The 21,903-nt window shown below is 40.5% G+C and overlaps 1 protein-coding gene across 1 annotated transcript; it reads left to right on the forward strand.

The window, feature by feature from the left end:
• The first annotated feature begins 986 nt into the window (after positions 1 to 986).
• Positions 987 to 13,571, forward strand: Abhd10 (abhydrolase domain containing 10, depalmitoylase). Its single transcript, XM_005074765.4, has 5 exons — positions 987 to 1,142; positions 4,483 to 4,666; positions 7,596 to 7,707; positions 8,192 to 8,329; positions 12,755 to 13,571. Exons 1-5 carry the CDS (start codon positions 1,028 to 1,030, stop codon positions 13,097 to 13,099), a joined length of 894 nt encoding a protein of 297 aa, XP_005074822.1. The 5' UTR covers positions 987 to 1,027; the 3' UTR covers positions 13,100 to 13,571.
• The last annotated feature ends 8,332 nt before the right edge of the window (positions 13,572 to 21,903 follow it).

Below are 21,903 nucleotides of genomic sequence, written 5' to 3' on the forward strand. Positions count from 1 at the left end.
CAGTCCAGACCAGTCAGCAATTAAAGAAAATGCCCGACAGACGTGCCTACAGGCCAGTGTGATGGACATGAGCATTTGTCAGTTGAGATTCCCTCTTCCCAGATACTGAAAAGTGACCAAACTAACCAAGACAAATAGTAACTATTTAGTATTGCACTAAGTACAATAATTTCAACCAGAATACACAAGATAAGGCATATACTGAGTTATACTTGATTCCCACCGCCCGTCCCCCCATTATTTTGAAGGATGTCAGAATTTAGAGATCCTAGTATCACAATTTATTCAATTGTTTTTCTATAGACATTGATTGTTCCTCACCTTTTTTTAATTTAAAAAAAAATGTTGCTGTCATTAGGTAATACACGACCTTATGAACTCGAGTCCTTTTATTTAGGATAGTCAAAGGTGGGGGGGTAGTTCGAAGAGTACCGAAATTTATGCGCATTGTAATAAACATGAACAGATTGCCTAACAAAAGGCTTCAGATTGTCACTCACCTAGCAACCATATGTGTTTCTAGTATCTTTGCTTATGGGTGCTCATTTGAATTTTTGGCAGTCTGGAGGAGCGGGAAAATGTTTGTTTGGGAGAGAGCAAAGAATGCCGGTGCTACTTCAATGATGTGAATTTAAGATTAAGAAACCTTTCCCGCATAAACTGAAACGGAGCCCTGGGGACTGGTAATGCAAGAAGCCTAGCAATTTTTGTCACTGTTTTTTGGGTCCTCCGAGTAATAACATGGTTTTCCTTCTATGAACGTTCAGTCTGACCCTGGCTCCTCGCCGAGGTTTCCGCAGCTTACAGTGAAGAAAGCCGGCCAAGGCCGCCCCAATGTCACAAGCCAAACGCCCTTTGGGGAAATGACAACCTACCCAACAAATTGGCACAGTACTCACCACCGTGCGCATGCGTCTCCGCACTAGCCGCAACTCCCACGTGATGCAGCTTAGCAACCTCCCCCTTCCTGCGCACTGCGCGTGCGTAACCTCGGGACTCCGTGGCGGGCGCAGGGGCAGCTGGGAAGATGGCGGCCTGGCTACCCTGTTGGAGGTGGGGCTGGGCGGCTGTATCCTTCGGCCGGCACCGACGCCTGAGCGCGTCGCTCGCTCGGAAGACCCCCCGCGCTTGGTGGCTCCCAGGTTAGCGTACCGGAGGCTGGGACTCTTTCCGCCGTTGGTAGCCGCGGAGAGCCTCCTTGAGGCTCCATTCAAAACTGCTCTGTGGCTTTCTGGGCACTAGGAGCACTTCTGGGGAAGACTGGGGGGGGGACAATACTTTCTGCTGAGGCCCCGGGGAGTTCTTGGAGGTCCTTGGCAGCGTTTTACTCAGCGATTTAAGGAGCTTTTGCGTTCTTTGACTCAAACACTGAGACCGGAAAAAAGAAACAAATTCAGATATGCATGTAATGTGTGTGGTTATTGCCTGCTTCTAGGGCTTTGCATGTCGTTACTTTGTTAAATGCTTAGTCCTGCCCAGGATTGACTTAAGGAAACAGAGTATGAGGCATGTTCTTTGTACATGTAGATGCCATCTTTGGACCTAATATATGATTTTTCTTCTCGAAAGAACTATAATTACTTTACAATGAAAACTAGAATTTGTATTAATAATATTGTATATGTAGAATATATGGTATATCATATATTCAGGTGATTGATCTATACATATATCATTGAAATATACATATGACATATGTAGGGAAATGGGACCAGCCAAAGAAACACACTTTGGCCCTGCAACCAGAACCAAAGAAATGTACCGTAACCCTGAAACCAGTGCCAAAGGAACACACTTTGTCCCTGGAATCTGAGTCAGTGAAAGAAATGCACCCTGGCCCTAAAATTGGAGCCAAAAAGCTAAAAAGAACCAGAGAAAGAAACACACTTTGGCCATGAAACCAGAGCCAAATCTGATCCTAACCCTGTGCAGAAAACTAACCAATCACTGAGCAGGAGCTCTAGCCAATCTGAGCTCAGCACTAAAATCTGACCAGTCCCCACCCTGGAAGCCCTATATAAACCCTGTGTCTGGTCAGCTTGTGGCTGTTCATGCCACTCTGGCAGAGGGCAGCTGCTCTCCTGGATTTTCCTTCCCAATAAACGCCTTGGATGAGCTTTGGGTAAAGATCTTCTTTTGCGGAGGCAGAGCAGAGCAAGCAGGGCTGTAACACTTTTGCCAGGGAAACCTTTCCTTGGCAGAGTGGAGTTGTTACACTCGGCTACCCGCTCTCTGCTCTCCAGGAGCAGAGCTGAACTGTAGCAACTTCTCCCAAGAAACCTCCTGCGGAGTAAAACTGCTACACTAGGCGAACATCCCCAGCTGGAGGACCCTGTCCTGCCTATAGCTGGGGAAGCCTTTCCCTGAGGCCCGGCTGTAAGCAGCTAAGCTTACTACAACCTATGGTAGTCCTTGCTTGGCTCCTGAGCTCCAGGATACCTTTCCACCTGAGCTGTGTAACACTCAGTATTCTGTGGCTCCCGAGTCCCAGAATACCTGTCCCATCCCCATCCAGCCTAAAATGCCAACAACATATATGTATAATATATATATATATATATATATATATATGATATAGCTGGGAATGATATCCTTGGTGTGCCTTTGGCAACTTTGCTACACAGCTGTTAAATAGATGCATAGAGTTTTGGAATAGTAATGTCATTATATAAGTTAACATGGTTAAGTTTTTTAAAGTATGTAACCAGTTTAATTTATACTGCACACCACAAAACAAAAAGCTTGACTATTATGTAATCTTATCAATTTATAGTATTTAAATTTGTTAGCAAGAATAAAATATTCCTTTATCTCTTTATCGATATTCATTGACCATATATGCCATCAGGCTTTCCTTATTACATAGAGATGATTTATGTTGAGCCTGCTGTTTTGGGCTTTTTGTTTTCTTTTGTTTTTTTTTGTTTGTTTGTTGTTGTTGTTTTGAGACAAGGTTTTTCTGTGAAACAGTCCTGGCTGTCCTGGAACTCACTTTGTAGACCAGGCTGACCTCACATCACAGCGATCTGCCTGCCTCTACCTCCAGAGTGCTGGGATTAAAGGCATGCGCCACCAATGCTGGGCAAGCCTGTTATTCTATAGCTCACAAACAAATCAGTAATAACTTCGTAGGATGAATGTGGGAGGTAACGTCTGAAAGGGGATAAAAGGATTACTTGTGTGTTTAAGGAAACGGGGAATAAACATTGATGCTGATACAATCCATTGACTGGCACTAACTGATCCCCAGAAGCTCTGTTTTTCACCAAGTTTTAAACTTGGCATATATTCCCATACTTTGAAACTTTGGATCTGGTTGACAGGTAAAGGCGATAGATTTTTGATTTGTGTGTGCTTGAGGAGTGTGCATGGGTTACTGGTGTTTGTAAGACAATATTTCACCATATTATTTCTGGCTCTCCTGGGACTCAGTGTACCCTTCCTGCCTGTTGCTCTTGAATGTTGCGGTTATGTGGTTATTAGGGTGTGTCACCACACTAGACTCTAATCATCTTTTTTAAAAAATAAACCTGACAAATTGAAAATGAGAAAATTTTTGCAGTACACGTGGGAGAGACCCAGAAGCCACACAGACTGTTTAATACTTATTTTTTAAAATAAGGGCTAGCAACAATAGCTCAACAAGTAAAGGCACCTTGGACCCACAAGGTGGAGGGAGAAAACTGTGTCCTGAGTTCCTCATATATGCATAGCATATACATATACACACTAAATAAGTAATTTTTTAAAAGAAAAGATTTATTGTTCCAGAAAAAGACTGTCCACGTGTATTCAAACCTGTCTTTGGAAGGAAGAAAGTGTGGTAGGAAATTACAGTGGTTTCTTACCTGTTTCTTGATATTCCCTCTTGGTATTTCTGGGGAGGACTGCTCAGGGATAACCTAGTCAGAAAGAGCTCAGTTACTAAGGACATCATCTTAGTACTTCTCAACTCCAGATTAGTTTACCTCTGCTCCCCAGATCATAGGATTGCTGGTGCTTGCGACTTTGCCAGTTCCTCTTTGAAATACTCTGCTAAAGGCAGAGGAAAAGGAAAGACAGAGTACACATGACTTCTTTTCCCCACTCTTATTTCCAGAAGTAGACAACATGAGATTCCTGAAACATGGTTAAAACAGAAAGAAATCTCCGGGGAGAGGCTAAGTGGTGTATTTAAATCCTAATGTCAATTACTGCTGTTTAGGATAATCACATGGCACCAACATGAAGATATTTTTTGATGAGTCTCTTTTGTTTCACTGAACTTTCCACCTCATTGTGTATTTTGGAAGAGTATGATTGGGCCTTGCTCTAAGAAGGTAAATTTTTTGATGTAACTTTGAAACTAAAAATCTCATGCTGGAAGCTATTTTTGATTTCCTATCAACTGCAATGAGTTAAGAAACTTATGATTTGAAAATATATGTGACTTTCCAAAAATACTTTTCAAGCTATAATTCATGCTTTGTGTACTTTGTTTAGCTTGCAGACAAAAGGTATCACTCTCTTTCCTTAAGCGACCAGATCTGCCAAGCCTGGCTTATAAGAGGCTAAAAGGCAAAAACCCAGGAATTATCTTCATCCCTGGCTATCTTTCTGATATGAATGGTATAAAGGCACGGGCAATTGAGGAGTTTTGCAAATCTCTAGGTCACGCCTGTATAAGGTAGGAATAATACATTTCAGAGGCTATATTACCATTTAGCATTGTAATGGAGCCAACTGAAGTAAATGCCAGCATTTGAGTAGATGAATTTATTATAGCAGTGCACAAACTTTGATCTTGTGGGTTAGGGTCTTTAAGGTCTTTGTGCCATACTGGCTAGATTGGCAGGAAAGAGCATCATAAGGGAACTACCAACTAGTTCTTTAGATACAGTAATCTGTGTGGCAAAAACATGTTCTCATTGGGTTTCTTGTAATCGCCTGTGATTATGGGTTGTGTCATGAAGACATAGGACTTATCTGCTCACTGTTTATTACTATCTAATACAGCTTAGGGGCACAAAAAGTGTTTTTAAAAGTAATATAATACTGTAAGGTTGATATTGTATAATTTACATTTCTGTTTTCTTTTTCACTTACATAATCTGAATGTGTGTGAACGTAAACAAGGATGGGTAGTGAGTGTTTAGTTAAAACTTAACAAAATTTGTTAGATTTATCACATTTTTTAATATTTTACTTTGAAGGAGGGAATATAGTTTAATGAATAAGGATCAAAGGCTAAATTCTTTCTGTGAAGAAACAAACCAGTAATACCCAGTAGATAGAGGCTTGTCATCCAGTAGAAGAAGAGTTTGTCTTCCAGTAGAAGAAGGCTAAAGATAATTTCTTTTCTAGCACAAACAGCCTGAAAATCTACTCATCTAAATGTAAAGAAGAATAATCTCACTAAGACTCATTCAGTAGTTCTAGAAAATATAGCTATATTAAAACTTTTAGGCATTATCTGTTCAGTAGATTTGCAGAAATTATGTTTTTAAGGTGGACTTAGTCCAGCTCCCTTTGTCAGACTAGCAAAATTATTTCATTCTCAGAGCTGTTTTTAAATCTCTTGACTTAACTTGCCTTGAAGATTGGAGGTGAATTAAGAATTATAAAACATTATACTTGCCCTTAAGCGAGGGGTGAAAATACATGCAGGTTGTTAGGCAGAAGTACCAGAATGTGCTTCAAAAGAAGAAATTACATAAGGTGGGAGACACTGAGGAGGGAATGGATGGACAAGACTTTACAAAGGAACTCTGGGAAAAACTGAAGATGTGGGTGAAGGGCAGTTCTATCTATGGAGAGAGATCGCTAAGGAGACCATACATAATTATCAGGAATATTGCTGTCATTGCATTTTCGCGTGAAAAATAATAAAGAAATGAGCCTTTTAGGATTGGGGAGATGGGTCAGTGAGTAAAGCAAGTGTGAAGACCAGAGTTGGGATCCATAATCCAACCATGTAAAAGCGGAGTGGGTATAGCCGCCTGCCTGGAATCCCAGCATTTGGGAGGCAGAGAAAGGGAATCTCCTAAGAAAGCTGGTTGGCCAGATGAGCTGCAACAGTGAGCCTCAGACTCAATGTATAAGGCGGAGAGTGATCAAAAAAGAGCCTGGATGTCAGCCTCTGCCCCCTACAGACGTGTCCTTGTGCTTGTGTACCACGTACATACATGTGCCCCCACACATGGGAACACATCCATATACAGCAACACACATAAAAATAGAAATCACCATTTTACTAATTCTTCAGTTTATTTGAAACTGAAAGCTATAGCCAGCTCCAGGCATAATGTAGTTTCTGCATATTGGATGCCATATAAATATGCATTTATAAACTAACCCTTTCACTACAGAGTGTTTAATCAAGTTCTTTTTGGGTAGAATTATAATGTGTGTGCACATGATGTGTGATCATGACCATGCATGTGTGCATGCATGTTGAAACCAGGAGACAACTTTGGTTGTTGATTTTTCAGGAGCCATCCACCTTATTTTCAGACACAGGGTTTCTCTCACTGGTTGAAGCTTGTCAAGTAGGCTAGAGTAGCTGCAAGAAGCCCGTGGGAATCTACCTGTCTCTGCCTCTCTGCCTCTCAGCACAGGTTTGAATGTGGACAGTTCACTAACTGAAGTGATGTGATTCAAAGAATGGCTAGGAGTTTGGTGGGGACTTTTCAAGTCAGTAGAATGACATGCAAAAGCTCATAGTTATAAAGTGGTTTGGCCAGGAATTGAGAGTAGTTTAGAATGACTGGAGATTTTGATAATTAGCAGACATAATAGGATTCTTCATAATTTATTGAATTGGAACTTGGAAGGAAAGGTAAAATTCAGGGATTAGACAGACTTTGAGCTTGGATCCCTAGGAAAATTTAGAAGGGGAAGGGGGTTCATGGTGAAGTTGATCCTAGTCCTAAGTAGCAGTAAGTGCTATGAAGAAAATAAAAGAGTACTAGTGCAGAGCTGTGAAAGAAGCAGAGTTTTAGCATAGAATGGTCAGAACCCGCTTTTCCTGAGATGCAGTGTTTGGGCTAAAGGACTGAATGAGGGGAGGGATATCTAATGGATGTCTGGAGAGAAACGTATGCCAAGTAGAGGTGAGAGTTCATGAATAGAAACGTGGGCGGTGATACCATTAACTTCAAGAGTGAAAGTGAGAGTTCAGTTGGGAGGGAAAGAGATCTCTAAAAAATGAGATCAGAGTGGTAGTCAGGGAAGTATGGTCATGGTTTTGAATTTTATTAAATATACAAGGCATATATGATATGATAATTCATTTAAAAGGATCACTCTGACTACTGTCTGGGAATAGGTTATGAGGATGAAATATAGAAATGCCAAGAGACTTAGAAGACTACTTCGTTGCTCTAATTGAGATCATAACTTGGACTTAGGTAGCAGTGGAACATGTAAGAATATGATTGACATGAGAGGTACCTGGAAGTTAAGCCAGTAGGATTTACTAAAACATATGCTTAGTGATGTTTTACTGTAGTTTAGTCATTGTAGTAATGAAGAGTGTCCTACTTTGCTTTAAAAATCAAAGACAAATTTCCACATGCAAACATTTAGGTATAAATATGTATTTTGCCTTCTTCCAGGTTTGACTACTCAGGAATTGGAAAATCAGATGGTAACTTAGCAGAATGCACAGTGGGGAAATGGAGGAAGGATGTACTTTCTATACTTGATGATGTAGCTGAAGGACCACAGGTAACTATTTTTGTTAAGTAGAATGAGTTTTGACTCAAGCAATATTTGATTTGTTTCTTTAGATATGTCAATTGATAATATTTTGTCAGTTTTGATTTTGATGAACAATTTTGATTTAAAATTGTTCTGTTTTTACTTTGTAATTAGCAATAAGCACTTCTCATTGAACTAAGTTTGTTTTCATAGTTCTGTATTATAGACATAATGGCTTTGCAAAGGTTATATTGGGAGGCAGAAGCAGGTGGATCTCTGAGTTTGAGGCCAACCTGGTCTAGAAAGCAAGTTCCAGTACAGCCAGGGCTACACAGGAGAAAAAAACAAAAGCAAAAAAATAGTTTTAATTGAATTTTACTTTGTGTAACATATTAAAAGTCTAGGATCTACACAGTTATATAAAATGCAAAGTCCAAATATTTCTATTAAACTGTTCTTTTTATAGACTAGTATGAGAATACTCTTTAAAGCCATAGATGTTTGTTTTTAGATACTGGTCGGATCCAGCCTTGGAGGATGGCTCATGCTGCATGCTGCAATTGCGCGGCCTGAAAAGGTCGTAGCTCTTATTGGTATAGCTACTGCTGCAGATGACATGGTGACACAGTTCCGTTCCCTTTCTGTTGAGGTAAGTCACAAGCCATTGGACAACCCCAGTGAGTACTCACTAAGGTTCTTCTGCCTTCTCTCTGTGCTTGTGCACTGACTGCCTCTAACCTCTTACAGCTCCCTGTCTTCTGCCTTTGCTGCCCTTCTGTGCAGTCTCGTAGGATTCCTTTTCTCATGGCTCCTTGTAAGCAGCCTGCCAAATGCACGAGCCACGTCAGTGAAGTCTTGCTGCATACTTCCTCTTTTAGCTATATTTATTTCAGTCACCCATTGGAATTCCATTCACTGGTTCCTTTTTTCTCCTTTCGGTCTCAAGTTTGTGGAGCGTGGAGAGTATCTGAGACTGAGGAAACAAGTGAAACTTCCTTTTTTTTTTTAACTAAAAACAGCCTACAAGCACACAAGAGGCAGAGCTTATTTTTTTCTGGTTCAAGTGCTTGGTTAGCATTCTTTCTACTAGTTCATGTCTTATAGCAAAAGGGAAGCAGTGCTTTTCATCAGGTTTTTCAGCAATTCATTGTCAAAATGAAGTTTCTGAACTAACTGGGAAGAGAACTGATGTGTTTAGGCAGTATCCTAGTTAGGGTTTCTATCACTGTGATGAGATACCATGATCAAAAGTAAGCTGAAGGAAAAAGCTTATTTGGCATATACGTCCACATCATAGTCCATCATTGAAGGAGATCAGGACAGGAACTCAAACGGAGCAGGAACCTGGAGGGAGGAGCTTATGAGGAGGACATGCAGGGGTGCTGCTTAATGGCTTGCTCCTCGTGACTTTCTTAGCCTGCTTTCTTATAGAAGCCAAGGTCTTGAGCCCAGAGGTGGTAACACCCACAGTGGACTGGGCCCTCCTCCATCAGTCACTTATTAAGAAAATGTCCTGTAGGCTTCCTTCCAGCCCCATCTTATAGAAGCATTTTCTTAATTGAGGTTCCCTTCTCTTCGATGACTTTAGCTTGTGTAAAGTTGGCATAAACTAGCACAGACAGTTTAGTTATCTGCAAGGACAACGGAAGAGTAATGTCTCTGTCTGTTTGTACATCTGTGTTGTTTCAGTGCCTTCATTTGAGTTTTCCTCTTCTGTGGAACTTAGTTCCTGGTAGGTCAAAGACATAGAAATTTGAAAAGGGAAACATTGTTTCCAAATGGGTTTCCAGACCTAGTGATCAACCTTGAACTTCATATTTTGAGTCAGAAATGTGTTCAACAAGCTCCCCCCACAGTAGAGTCTGAGAACCAGTTTTGAGAGTTCAGGAAGAAGAAGGGAGGTAAACAATAAAATGAAGTACATAACATTGAATAGTGTGAGCGTTACTGACTTTTGCCTCGGGTTCTTCCATCTGTGCCATAGGGTATCTGAGTTTGTCCTTAGTTCATGTTGTTCTTGCTTCTTAAGACAGCCTTGTTGGAGCTGGGGAGATAGTGCAGTTGTAAAATGCTTGTCATGTGACCATGAAGATTTGAGCTAACCCCAAACCCATACTTTTTGTCTTGGCTTGCTTTTTAAAGCTGATAGGCTAGGGAAATGGCACAACAGATGAAAATGCTTGACAGCAAGACTGACAACCTGAGTTCTGTCCCTTGGACTGGCTTGATAGAAAGAAAACCTATGACTTCCACACATGCCCTGTGGCATATGCAAGCATCCCCTCCCTCCAAAAAAATGTAATTAGGAAAAAAAATGTAATGTTAGGTATAGTGGTGTGCCCTTGTAATCCCAGTGCTGATATGGCAGATAGGTAGATCCCTGGAGCTTCCTGGCCAGCCTGGGTCGTCTACATGTTGCCACATGACTCATGGCTTGTACCTCTTTGCTTGCATGTCTGTTCCCTCTGCCTCCACTGGAGAATCGGTCTTCTTCCCAGAATTGTCTCTGTCCCAAAAATCCTGCCTAGGCCCAGCTATTGGCTATTTAGCTTTTTATTAAACCAATCAGAGTGACTTTTCTTCACAGTATACAAAAAGATTATTCCACAGCACTTCCTGACTCACCAATACAATGCTTTGCGTGATAGGAAATTTTCTCAAGGAAAATATATAGCTTGAAAAGGAGTTCTTTAAACACTGTTTGTAAATTACAAGATCTATGCACATTCTTTTTGCATGTGTGTAACTAAATTGCTCAGCATGTAGATAAGGTGGATATTAAAAATCAAATGCAAGGTGTCTTGGGTAGAGTTAGTACTGCTGTGATAAAACTCCATGACCAAAAGCAACGTAGAGAGGAAAGGAAGGCTTTATTTCATCTTACAACTCTCAGGTCACACTCTGTCACTGAGGGAGGAGTCAGGACAGGAGCTGAAGGCAAGAACTGAATGAAGCAAAAGCCACAGAGACAGGCTTCTTTCTTCCTTGCTTGGTTTTGGTTTGCTCATCGTGCTTTCTTACAGAATTCAGGACCAACCGTTTAGGTTTGACACCAGCCACAGTGAGCTGGGCCTTCCCCCATCAGTGAATAAAAAGCCCTACAAACTGCCTGTAGGTCAGTATTAGGGAGGCATTTTCTCAGTTGAGAGCCTTTTCCTGAATGACTCTAGCTTTTGTCAAGCTGTCATAAAACCAAACAGCACAGAGGAAAGCACTGGGACACTGGGAACCCTGCCTCCCCATTAACCACTAGTCCTAAGATGTCAACAGAGCCAAAGTGGAGAGCTTTGCCAACTTCCCGAAGCTTCGGGCTATTGTGTGCAATGTTTCTCATTATTATCTAGAAAGAACTGTCTGTGGTCATTATCTTCTTTGTGTATTAGAGGATCATAGACACAGTTCCTAGGTATTTGGAATCTAAGCAGCTAAAAACCATAATGCCTGAGAGCGCTTCTTAGAGTACATATCATGCATATATCTATTCTATACAGTTTGTCTGAGTAATGCTGTCTTACTTACTGCCAAACTTTTTTGGAGTTTAGTTGGGAAAACTTTATTCTTCAAATGAACAGTATTCCTTTCATTTGAGGGCAGATAACAAGTAGGGATCACAGATGCTTAAAATGAAAATTACTAATTCAGTATGTTCTTACTTAACAGGTGGAACAAAGTTTTCAATGCTGGAGTACAGTATAGTGTTGCTTGAAGATAATAATCATTTTTGCTTTAGAAACTTGTTTTGCATTTTGATACTAACATGGATTCATATACTTTTCAGATTTACAAAATTTCATTGATTTCTTTCCATAGTATGGAAATAGAAATTTATAATCATTTAATATCTTTTCATGGAAGCTTAAAAAACAAACACATGTACTAAATAAGTAAAAAGCATAGAAAATTATGTAAATATGTAATTGATAATATGTTTTATATGTTATAAACTTAAAAACAAAGCATTTAGAAAACTATTGGAAGAAAATAAATCAGAATAATAATGATATAGCCATAAGGTAGTGATTTTTAATGTACTTTTATGTATTTTCTGTTATTTGCATAGGAAATTCCAAGTTTTGAAAAATATTTAATTTTTAACTCTGTGTGTGTGCATGCCAGTGCATGTGTGTGCAGGTATGTGCAGTCAGTGTGTTTGTTGTCCATGAAGGCCTAAAGAGGGTCAGATCCCTTGGACCTGAAGTTATAGACCATGAGGTGCCTGCCCGATGTGGGTTCTGGGAACCCAGCTAGGTCATATGCAAGAGCTGGAAGCACTTGTAACTGCTGAGCCTCCCTCCAGCCAGAAAATTCCAATTTTTAATTAGAAAAATTATTGAATGCAAGTAAATGAAATCTAAAACTCAGTTTATTAGAATCTAGAAATATGGTTGCCAAGGCTTCTGTGTTACCCAAACTAGTAAGTAAACCCTCACCCCTAGAGTGCTGAGAGGTAGCTCTGTGTATTTTAACAACTTTCTGTCAACCTAAATTGCGTGAGTGATTGTTTTGAAATTTCAAAAACAATTGTTCTAAGATTTACTTTAAAATATCACTGTCTTGGGACCAATTCCCAGAAATTGCTCTACTTTTTACCTTCCTTCTCCCCTTTCAGTTGGGGTAAAGCAGAACTTGCTGTAAGAACTTGTATGATAGGAAATCTGCTAACTACAACAGTTTCTGTCTTTGGACTTTGAGTATGATATTAAACTGTAAGCCTTCTTTCTTTTGTAAAAGTAGAGTGACTACAGAATTATTTCCAGGATTGTATGAAGTAATATGCTTTGCATGTACTAATAATCTTTGTTTTCTTTTGATGGGGTTTCTCTGTGTTGCTCTGGCTGGTCTGGAATTTGAACAGGGTATGTAGACCACGCTGGCCTCAAACTGACAGATCTCTGCCTGCCCTTACCTAGAGGGTGCTGGGATTAAAGGTGTGCACCCCACCTGGCCCAATTTTTGGTGATCACTCTTGATGCTCCTGTGTTGCCTCTGTCCTCTCACTTAAGGACTGCCTTTCTCAGACTCTTCAACTCTGCTACGGGGTTATTCATATTCATGCTTTTATTTTTCCCACTAGACTCAAAAGGAAATAGAAGTGAAAGGGGAGTGGACCTTACCATCTAAATACAACAAGGAAGGATTTTACCAAATTCCATACAGTTTCATTAAAGAAGCGGAGCACCACTGCTTGTTACATAGCCCCATTCCTGTGACCTGCCCTGTGCGCTTGCTCCATGGCATGAAGGACAGCATAATTCCTTGGCACACATCTCTGCTAGTGGCTGACCGACTTGTCAGCCCAGATGTAGATGTCATCCTCCGGAAAAACAGTGACCACAGGATGAAGGACAAAGCAGATATTCATCTGCTTGTTTGCACTATTGATGACTTGATTGACACGCTCTCAACTGTAGTTCACTAGAATCTCATTTGTGATTGGTGCACACTCTAATGCATCCAGAAGATTGAAAGAATGGTAGTAAATCAAAGACCCAGATACATTAGAGTTCCCTCTTTTTCTTTGTAAATGCCAAGAAGTATTTATTTAATGATGTCTTTGCACAAATATACAAATTGTGACAAAAGTATTAGCTTCTGTTTGGAAAAATTTGTCCTTCCTTTTATCTTTGATATTTTCCCATTAAAATAGTACCTATTTTTTTATTCAAGAGATGTTTACCTTTCTTATGCATACTTTAGTCGTGCCAGCTCTTATGTTCCCTTGTACTACAATAAAGCTTTAATATTTTGGTTTTGTTTGGTACCATTATATGTGGAAGTTTGTAAATTCTGATTTTTAAAATGATTCACAAAATAGAGGAAGACGTTTATTGCAATAAATTTGAAATGATTCTAAAAATGTCTGAAGCACAATAAAGTTGAAACAATGAGGATACCATGCTATATTTGTAACTAAAATTACTATTTAATTTTTTAAGGCTAACTTTTATAGTGTTGTAAAAGGTATTTCTAAATTTTGTATTGTCATTTTTATGAGAGTCTTCCAGGTTTTTTGTTGTTGTTGTTTAGTTTATATATAAAATAATGGGTATTATCTTTTTTCTTTTTTTTTTTTTTGAGACGGGGTTTCTCTTTGTAGACCTAGGTGTCCTAGAACTACCTCTTGTAGACCAGGCTGGCCTCAAACTCACAGAGATCTGCCTGCTTCTGCCTTCCAAGTTCTGGGATTAAAGGTGTATGCCTCCTCTGCCAGGCCAGGTATTATAACTTCTAACACCTGTATCTTACTGTACCTCACTCATATATATCCCGCTGCTCGGCCTTGTCTCCCTCTCTGCTTTTCCCCACACCCTTCCTCTCTTCAGTCTCCTTTCTGCCTTCAAGTCATTCTTCTCCGTGAAAGACAACATAAGAGACTCCTTCCCTCTCCCTCCATTCCCCTTTCATGCTCCCCCTACCCACTTTAAACCCTTCTCTGATTTAGTCTACATTCTCCAGCCGTATCATATATGTGTTTAAATCGACATTCTACATATGAGAGAAAACAAACTCCATATCTAATGCATTTTACTTTACAAAATCTCAATTCTACCCATTTTCCCACAAACATGCCTTATATTTAAATGCTATTCATCTAATGATGCATTTGTTTTTATAGAGTGGTTAAGACTGAAGAGAAAAACTGATTTTTCTGTACTAGCCCTGCTTTCAAGAATACGTTCTACCAGTCTGACTTAAGTGCAAAGTCAGGTACTTACTACCTTAGTTAGAGTGGCAGAAGTGTAGAGTCAGTAAGGAAACAGGAAATGCTAGTATAAAGCATGCTTTTTAATAACTACTGGGATACTAATCTTAATATATTTGCCTTTAGATTAAGTTGTGGTTTGTTTTTTAGTTACTAATTTTGACTAGACTTTAGACTTCATGAGTTATGTCTAAGTTGAAAACTTGACTCCTAAAATGAGTATATGTCAAAGACTTATAAACCAGAGTCAGCAGATGGTAAACCTGGTTCAAAGGATAGTTTAAGAAACTGGGTATTTATAGCCATTGAAGAAAAAGGTTGTGATAAAGCTCCTGTGCAGGAAAGTGTTACAGCTGGTTCGCAGACCATCCTGAAAAACATACTTAATGAATTGGCCGTTGATTGCCTGGGAACTTGGATTTCAGGGACTATGACCAGCACTGAAATCAGTAGCTCACTGTGCTTACATGAACTCTGCAAGCACTAGTTTGTGCTGAACCCTACTTTTTCCCAGGTGCCCAGAATATTGGTATATGTGGGACAGAGACTACCTCTGAGTCATTCTGTAAAACCCCTTGGCACTGCCTCTTAACAAGCTTCTTTGTGGACAACATCATGTGAGCTATCACAGCCCTTTGCTGGAGACCCAGTTTTAGCCTGTGTGACTCCAGTGTGGATTCTTGGAAGCTTTCCCCCAGTTTCCCTGGACTTTGCCCCATGTGGCTTTTCCCTTTGCTCACTCTTCTTTGGATCCTTTCACTCTAATAAGTCAGTAATGAAAGCAGCTGCATGGTGAGTTGTGCGCATTCCAGCAAGTTTGCACACCTGGGATGGTCTCAGGAACCTCTGATACATATACAATTAAACTAATCCATGATTATCAGATATTAAAAACAAAACATGAATCCTATGAGCCTTGTTTCCTTGAGCTAGAATGGGGCCATTTGGGGACCCCTCTGGCCAGATATTGCTAGGCATGAAGAGAATCAATGAAGAGGACAGGGTCCCTGTCCTCTAGAGATTTCTGGAGTTAAACAAAATGTAATGAGGTAGGAGAGTGAGCATGTGTGAATGCAGTGTGGCAGTTAAGGTAGGAATTGGAGCTTGGGGATGCATCCCGTGAGGTGAGAGACTCAGCATGTGTCCACGCAGTATGGGAGTTAAAGTACAAAGTGAACCTTGGGGCTGTGTGGTAATTTGAATGCAGTTGGCCCCCATAATCTCACAGGGAGTGGCACTATTAGGAGGTGTGGCTTTGTTGGAGTGGGCATGACCTTGTTGGAGGACAAGTGTCACTGTGGGGGCAGGCTTTGAGTTTTCCTATGCTCAGGATACTGCCCAGTGTCTCAGTCGATTTCCTGTTATCTGCAAGATGTAGGACTCAACGCTACTCCAGCACCTTGTCGGCCAGGAGGCTGCCATGCTCCCTGACATGATGCTAATGGACTGAACCTCTGAAAACTATAAGCAGGCCACCCCAACCAAATGTTATCCTTGCTAGAGTTGCCATGGTTATGACATCTCTTCACAGCAATAAAAACCCAAAGTAAGACAGGCTGCATTCCAGCACATGTAATAGCAAATTTGCCTTTTGTGCTTCAATTACCGCATCTGCAAAATGGTATAAATCTAGGTAATAGATATAACCCGTAAAGAGGAACAGCCCATTTAGCATAGTGATGTGCAGGAGGTGCTGTATTCCTTGTGTTGTTATGCATGGAACATGGTCTGGAGAGGAACTGATGGACATCGACCCGTAATACTATAGGAAGGAAAGGGGAAGCAGTGGGACCTCTTAAGCTGAAGGATATTTGATTTCCTAACAGAAAGATCTCAAATCGGAATGGTATTTTTATCATGTTTATTCAAATGATCAATGACCTACTCCCCAATTTTTTTTTACAGAAGGAAAACCTCTTAAAATTTAGTTTAGCAGGAGTTGACATTATAGAACTCAAATGAGATTAACTTGATATTTTTATCAAGTGTAAGTTCAGTAACAGGAATAGGATATGTTTAATAAATTGTTGGTCAAAGGAGCACCCAAACAACTCAGGCTATTGCCAATGCTATACCACAATTCATGGTAAAGCCCTATTGCTGAACACAACATCTACATAGCTCATTGAACATGGAGACGTTGCCCTGGTTTCTAACTAAAGCCTCCACCTCTACTGACTAGTGCTTGTGGTACTGGAAGTTACTCTTCATATTACCAAGGAGAAAGGTAACCACCCAGATACAAATCCCATAATCTACAATAGTGGCCTGCCTGCATGATACACTGGGACAATAGTGGCACAAATGTAGGAGTAACCAACCACTTTCTGATTGAACGTAAGGCCCATACCAAGAGATGGAACCCATGCCCAACATGACTCAAGTGGCCAAGAACCTTGTGTCTAGGGGAAAACCAGACTATTGTTCTGTTAAAGGAAGGTAGTAACCAAATGTCTCCTAATGACATTCTGCTGTTCCCATTGGTAAGTGCTCAGCCATCATCAGAGGCTTCCACTTACAGTAGACAAGCTAATACAGAGACCGGCAACTGGACAATGTAGAGAGTAAGATATTTTGGAACACCTAGTCCTAAACAGATGTCTTCATCAGACCCCTCCCTTTAGGGCTCGGACTATTATTTGAAGAAGTAGTAGAAACATTGTAAGAGCCAGAGGGGATAGATGACACCAAGGAGTCAGTCCTCGACACAACAGGATTGATTTACCTAAGAACTCAGAAACCATGGTAGCATGCTCAGGGTACCAGCACTGGGTGGCTGGCAAGAGAAGTGGATATGAGCTCTCACCCTTATCCAAGAAGCTATCTCCAGTTGACAACTGGTTGCAAATGAAAAACCCATTCTCTCCAATGGAATCTCACTAGGTATGTAAACCACACTTAAGTACAGGTTCCATGCCCAGAATAGGTGGCCACCATAAACCAAACTCAATGATATTTTTGTAGATTTTTTTTGTTTCCTATTGCTTTGTTTCAGCTCTTTTTTTTTTTCAGTTTCACTGGTCTCTTGATTATATATTATGGTTTCTAATTTTGTGTTTTTATGGGTTTTATTCTGTGTGTCTGTATGATGTTTGTGTGTTTCTTGTGCTTTTCCTTTATTTTTGTTTTTTATTCTGTATTATTTGTTTCTTTTAATTTGCTTGTTTTCTAAAGACAGAGAGAGAGAGAGAAGGAAAATATGGAGTTGGATGTGGATCCAGGAGGTAATGGGGGAGGAGAAACCACGATCAGAATATATTGTATGAAAAAATTATTCTCAATAAAAAATGTAATAGGGTACAGTGTGTTGTCCATTATTGATTCTTCTCCCCCCTCACCTCACCCCACTCCCCCCCTTGTATGTGTGTGTATGTGTGTGTGTGTGTGTTATACACAGGCCATTTTTTTTTTCCTGAAACTGCTCTATGCTGTGTATTCAATGGCATGTGAAATTCGTGAACACACAGCAGGTCCATGTATCTTATCATCTGGAATTTCAATATGATTTTCAAAGTGACATGCACCTACTAAACAATTTGAGCATGTGCAATGAGAAGGGATATGGCAAATCACTAAGAACGGGAATGCTAATCAAAGATGTATAATATCCCTTGCCTTTGCCATGCCTTCGAAACATTTCCTGATGCAAAGCTCTAAGCAGCCAATGATGATAAGTCTAAACAATAATTAAACAAGAGGAGAAATATACATATCACAAAATTGACCTTAAATTTGTATCAATAAATGAAAATCCACTCCAAAACAAAGTATTCATTCTTATACCATAATCCCCTTTTACCTTTAAAAAGATTGGTTGTGATCATTAACTATTTATAACCAAATCCATTTAAATGAAAAGAAAAGTTTATAAACAATATTTGGGAATTTGGGCATTGTTCATTTCAAACTGCTTCCTGCTGGTTGGGAGCACTGTTCTTACCATGGGAATCATGGTAAAACACAGAAACCTGGCCAAGTCCTTCTTTTTGTAGTTTTTAAGACTGTATCATCTCAGCTGTTTTAGATGTTGGATCACCTGAAGCAGTGGCTTCAAGGGGTCTTGCTTCATCAAACCATGGAAGTGTGGAAGGAATCCACAGCCTTTTATTTTCTGTGGAAACAAACAAAAACTCTTTTCTCAAGTAACCTGTCCTTATGTTTAAATTTAGAAGTTAAAGCATTTTTAAAATATATAAGTTGGATTAATTCAACAACATCTATAATAAGTGTATTTTAGCAGTTTTTGTTCCTTCTTTAGTAATTGAACAACTGAAAGACAACGCAATAGCATGCAGTATCCAGACTCTCTGTGTATTTTCCACCTTTATGTGGCTTTTTATTTATCTATTTATTATTATTACTTAATTTCTTTATTTTTTTCTCTGAGACAGGGAAATCTGCCTGCCTCTGCCTCTGGAGTGCTGGGATTAAAGGCTTGTGCCAACACACCCAGCCATTAACCTGTTTCTTTTTCTCTTCCAAGCCTACATATATTTTTAAACACACTATAAACCTTTTAGAGGTTTTACTTCATCTGAATCTGACTTTACTGTAAATCTTTGTTTTCCTGGCCACGTGTCTGTTATCTGCTAAACAACATTGCTAAAATCAAAGCCGTGGCAGTTTTAACTGCTATCTTTCCAAGATGTCAGGCATAAGTTTACCATCAGCACTGGCTGTGTAAGTCTCTGCTTGTCTCTAGCAAAACAGAGCCCACCCAAGAAAATGCTGCTATGGAGAAGCTGTGCTTCTCTCTGTTCTTCTGTGTCTAAAATCCCTTTTAAGCTGTTGTCATTCTATGTGGAAATTCATGCAACCAACGTTGGGCACCATTTGTAACATGCATTCTTCCTGCCAGCCTGGTCCCAGAGCTGCATCAACCCCAAATATCACACAGAGACTCTATTAGTTACAGTGTTGTCGGCCAATGTCCGGGGCTTCTCATTGACTAGTTCTGTCTTAAATATTAACCCATGACTGCTACTATATATTTTTATAAGATCTTATCTTACCCAGGATGCAGGCTCATGCGTCCTTTCTTCCCAGGATCACATGGTGACTCTGCACGCTTGACTTCATTTCCCAGAATCCTCCTCGACTCCTAGTCCCACCAATCTTGCTTCCCTATTGGCTAACAGTGCTTTATTTATCAACCAATCAGACAAACATATACACAGAAGGACTTCCCCCATCACCCAGGTTTATGGTTTTAACTACTACCTGCAAGCAGATGACTCAAGCACATTCTACCAACAACTAACTGCCCAATGAACTCAGGTGGATCATAGTCCTCTCAAAGTAGCAGGACCAAATTTTATTCTCTGTCTCCTACCTGTACATTCTTTTGCAGTACACAGCACTACTACTAGCTCTGATAGACATTTTCCCCAATTCCCTATTCCCTAACTATAAATGCACCGTGACACCTGGCTGACATTTATTGCTGACAAGATTAACTTTGTTAGTAAACCCACTTAGCATGTTTCATTTCTTTTTTGCATCTCACATACATACATACATACGCCTTTAAAAAAATGTTAAAGCTGGGCATGCTGCTTCATGTCTGTAAATCTCAGTGTTAAAGTGGCTGGCATATGATCCAAAGTCTAAGTTAGCCTAAGCTACATTGGAAGAACCTGTCTTTAAAAAAATAACTTATTGAAGCAAATTACTACAATGCTAATAGGCATCAAGCAAATGTGAGGTTGAAGTAATGTCTGTTATCATTCCCAGGGCATCAAACATTTTTTTCTCTGAAGGCTTCCTCTAGGATTCTGGAGACTCACATCCTGCTGCTCCTCCTCTTTGCTTGGGATCCTTTCTATAACCACGGGTTCAATCATTCATGTATTGCATACCAGCTATTCAGCTATAACATGAAGGAATCTTTTGGCACATAAACTTCAAAAGAAGAGGAGCAGGGGAAGGAGGAGCAGGAGGGGGAGGAAGAGGAGCAGAGGGAGGATAAGCAGGAGGAGGAAGAGGAAGAGGAGCAGGGGGAGGAGGAAGAGGACTGTTTTCTTTGGAGCTGTATCTAGCAGTGAAGAAAAGAAGCATGCTTTCTCTGTGAGCTTCTGTCCCTAAGTTCCACGTTAGAACTACTATTGTTGCTGCCACCCATGACGCAGACTGGTAACGTCCATAGTTCTGCAGATAATCTTCATACAGCATTACCTTTAGCATTACCTTCTCCTCCCAAGCACCAAGTCTCTGAGACAGCTCTGTGTCTTTGGGACTTCTTCAGCTGAGAGTCCATGCAGCCCTGAAGCCTGCCTCCCTTGGCTAGCTGTGTCTCCTAAACTAATGTTCTAAAATCTGGCCTGTTTTCTCACTTCTGAGTTCTTTCTTCCCAGGATATCAACTACTCACCTCATGCAAACCAGTCACTTATCTCCTAAGTAGGGATGTTTTCATTAGTCCAGGACTCAACCAGCAAGAGATGTGTTGTCTGACAGTGACTTCATGCTTGGCTCTAACCATTCCTCACATCAACAGTGATCATCTCCCCATTAGAACGTCTTAATCTATTTCCTTGAGTCAATTTATAAGCACATTGTAAAGCCTAATTATTTTTTCTGATCCAACATTTGACACAATTCAAAACTTGATAAATATTTGTTGAATGAAGGTATAAACCAAAGAACAAACATTTGGAACCTAGGGAATTGCACAAAACAGCTAGAGAGAGAAGCCATCCCATCTTTACCTTCAAACAACTCAATCTTGTATGGGAACAACCTGCCAAACTCTTTATGTCTTAAGACGTTTTCAGGCCAGCTTAGCCCAGATCATTCTTCCTCATGTTTTGCCTGCCTCCCTCAATGTTAAGTGACTCTTAAATGCATGTCCCTGGCACCTTCGAAGTCCTTAACTAAAATAGACTAAGACTTTATGATCTACCAAAACTTTTAGAACACTGACTAGCATGTGTTTAATTACAAATTTGTCCTATATAGTTCAGTTTAAAGTAACATGTAAAAGGTTTTTTCCTTGAATAGAGCCAAACCAAGTCACGGAGGTTTTCCATGGGTTGGAAGTTTCTGGATGAAACTGGGTAGACATCTTAAGAAGTAAATGATTGCAGCTTCCAGCGTCCCCCACCCCACCCCATCCTGTCTGGTAACAACTGTCACTCCAGTGCAAGGTTAAAGTGGTTTGCCTATTTCTGGCAGATGGGCACTTAGCAGAATGGACCCTTGCAGAGGCCCAGGTCCCCCCAGGCAGCTGTGTGGGGCCTTGGATACAATGCTGGGTTCCCCAGAGGAGGAGAAAGGATTATGCAGCAGAGAAAGAGGCTCCCAGCGGGAGGCAGGCGGGCTTGCCCGACTAAGAGAAGGCTGGCTTTAGAAGGCTCTTAGCAACAGCCCTGGTTTGACCCGCCTCAGCCGTGAGAAAATCAAATCAGAGCGCCTTGCTTCCAGGCTGCTCAATGCACCAGCAGCGGACGATTGTCGAGGCATCCTTTCTCCCGCCTGTTAATCACCTGCCCTGGGAATTGCTTGCAAAGTGCTGCTGATAGG

Source organism: Mesocricetus auratus, unplaced genomic scaffold (genome assembly GCF_017639785.1).
Source record: "Mesocricetus auratus isolate SY011 unplaced genomic scaffold, BCM_Maur_2.0 Super-Scaffold_100008, whole genome shotgun sequence".
NCBI lineage: Eukaryota > Metazoa > Chordata > Mammalia > Rodentia > Cricetidae > Mesocricetus > Mesocricetus auratus.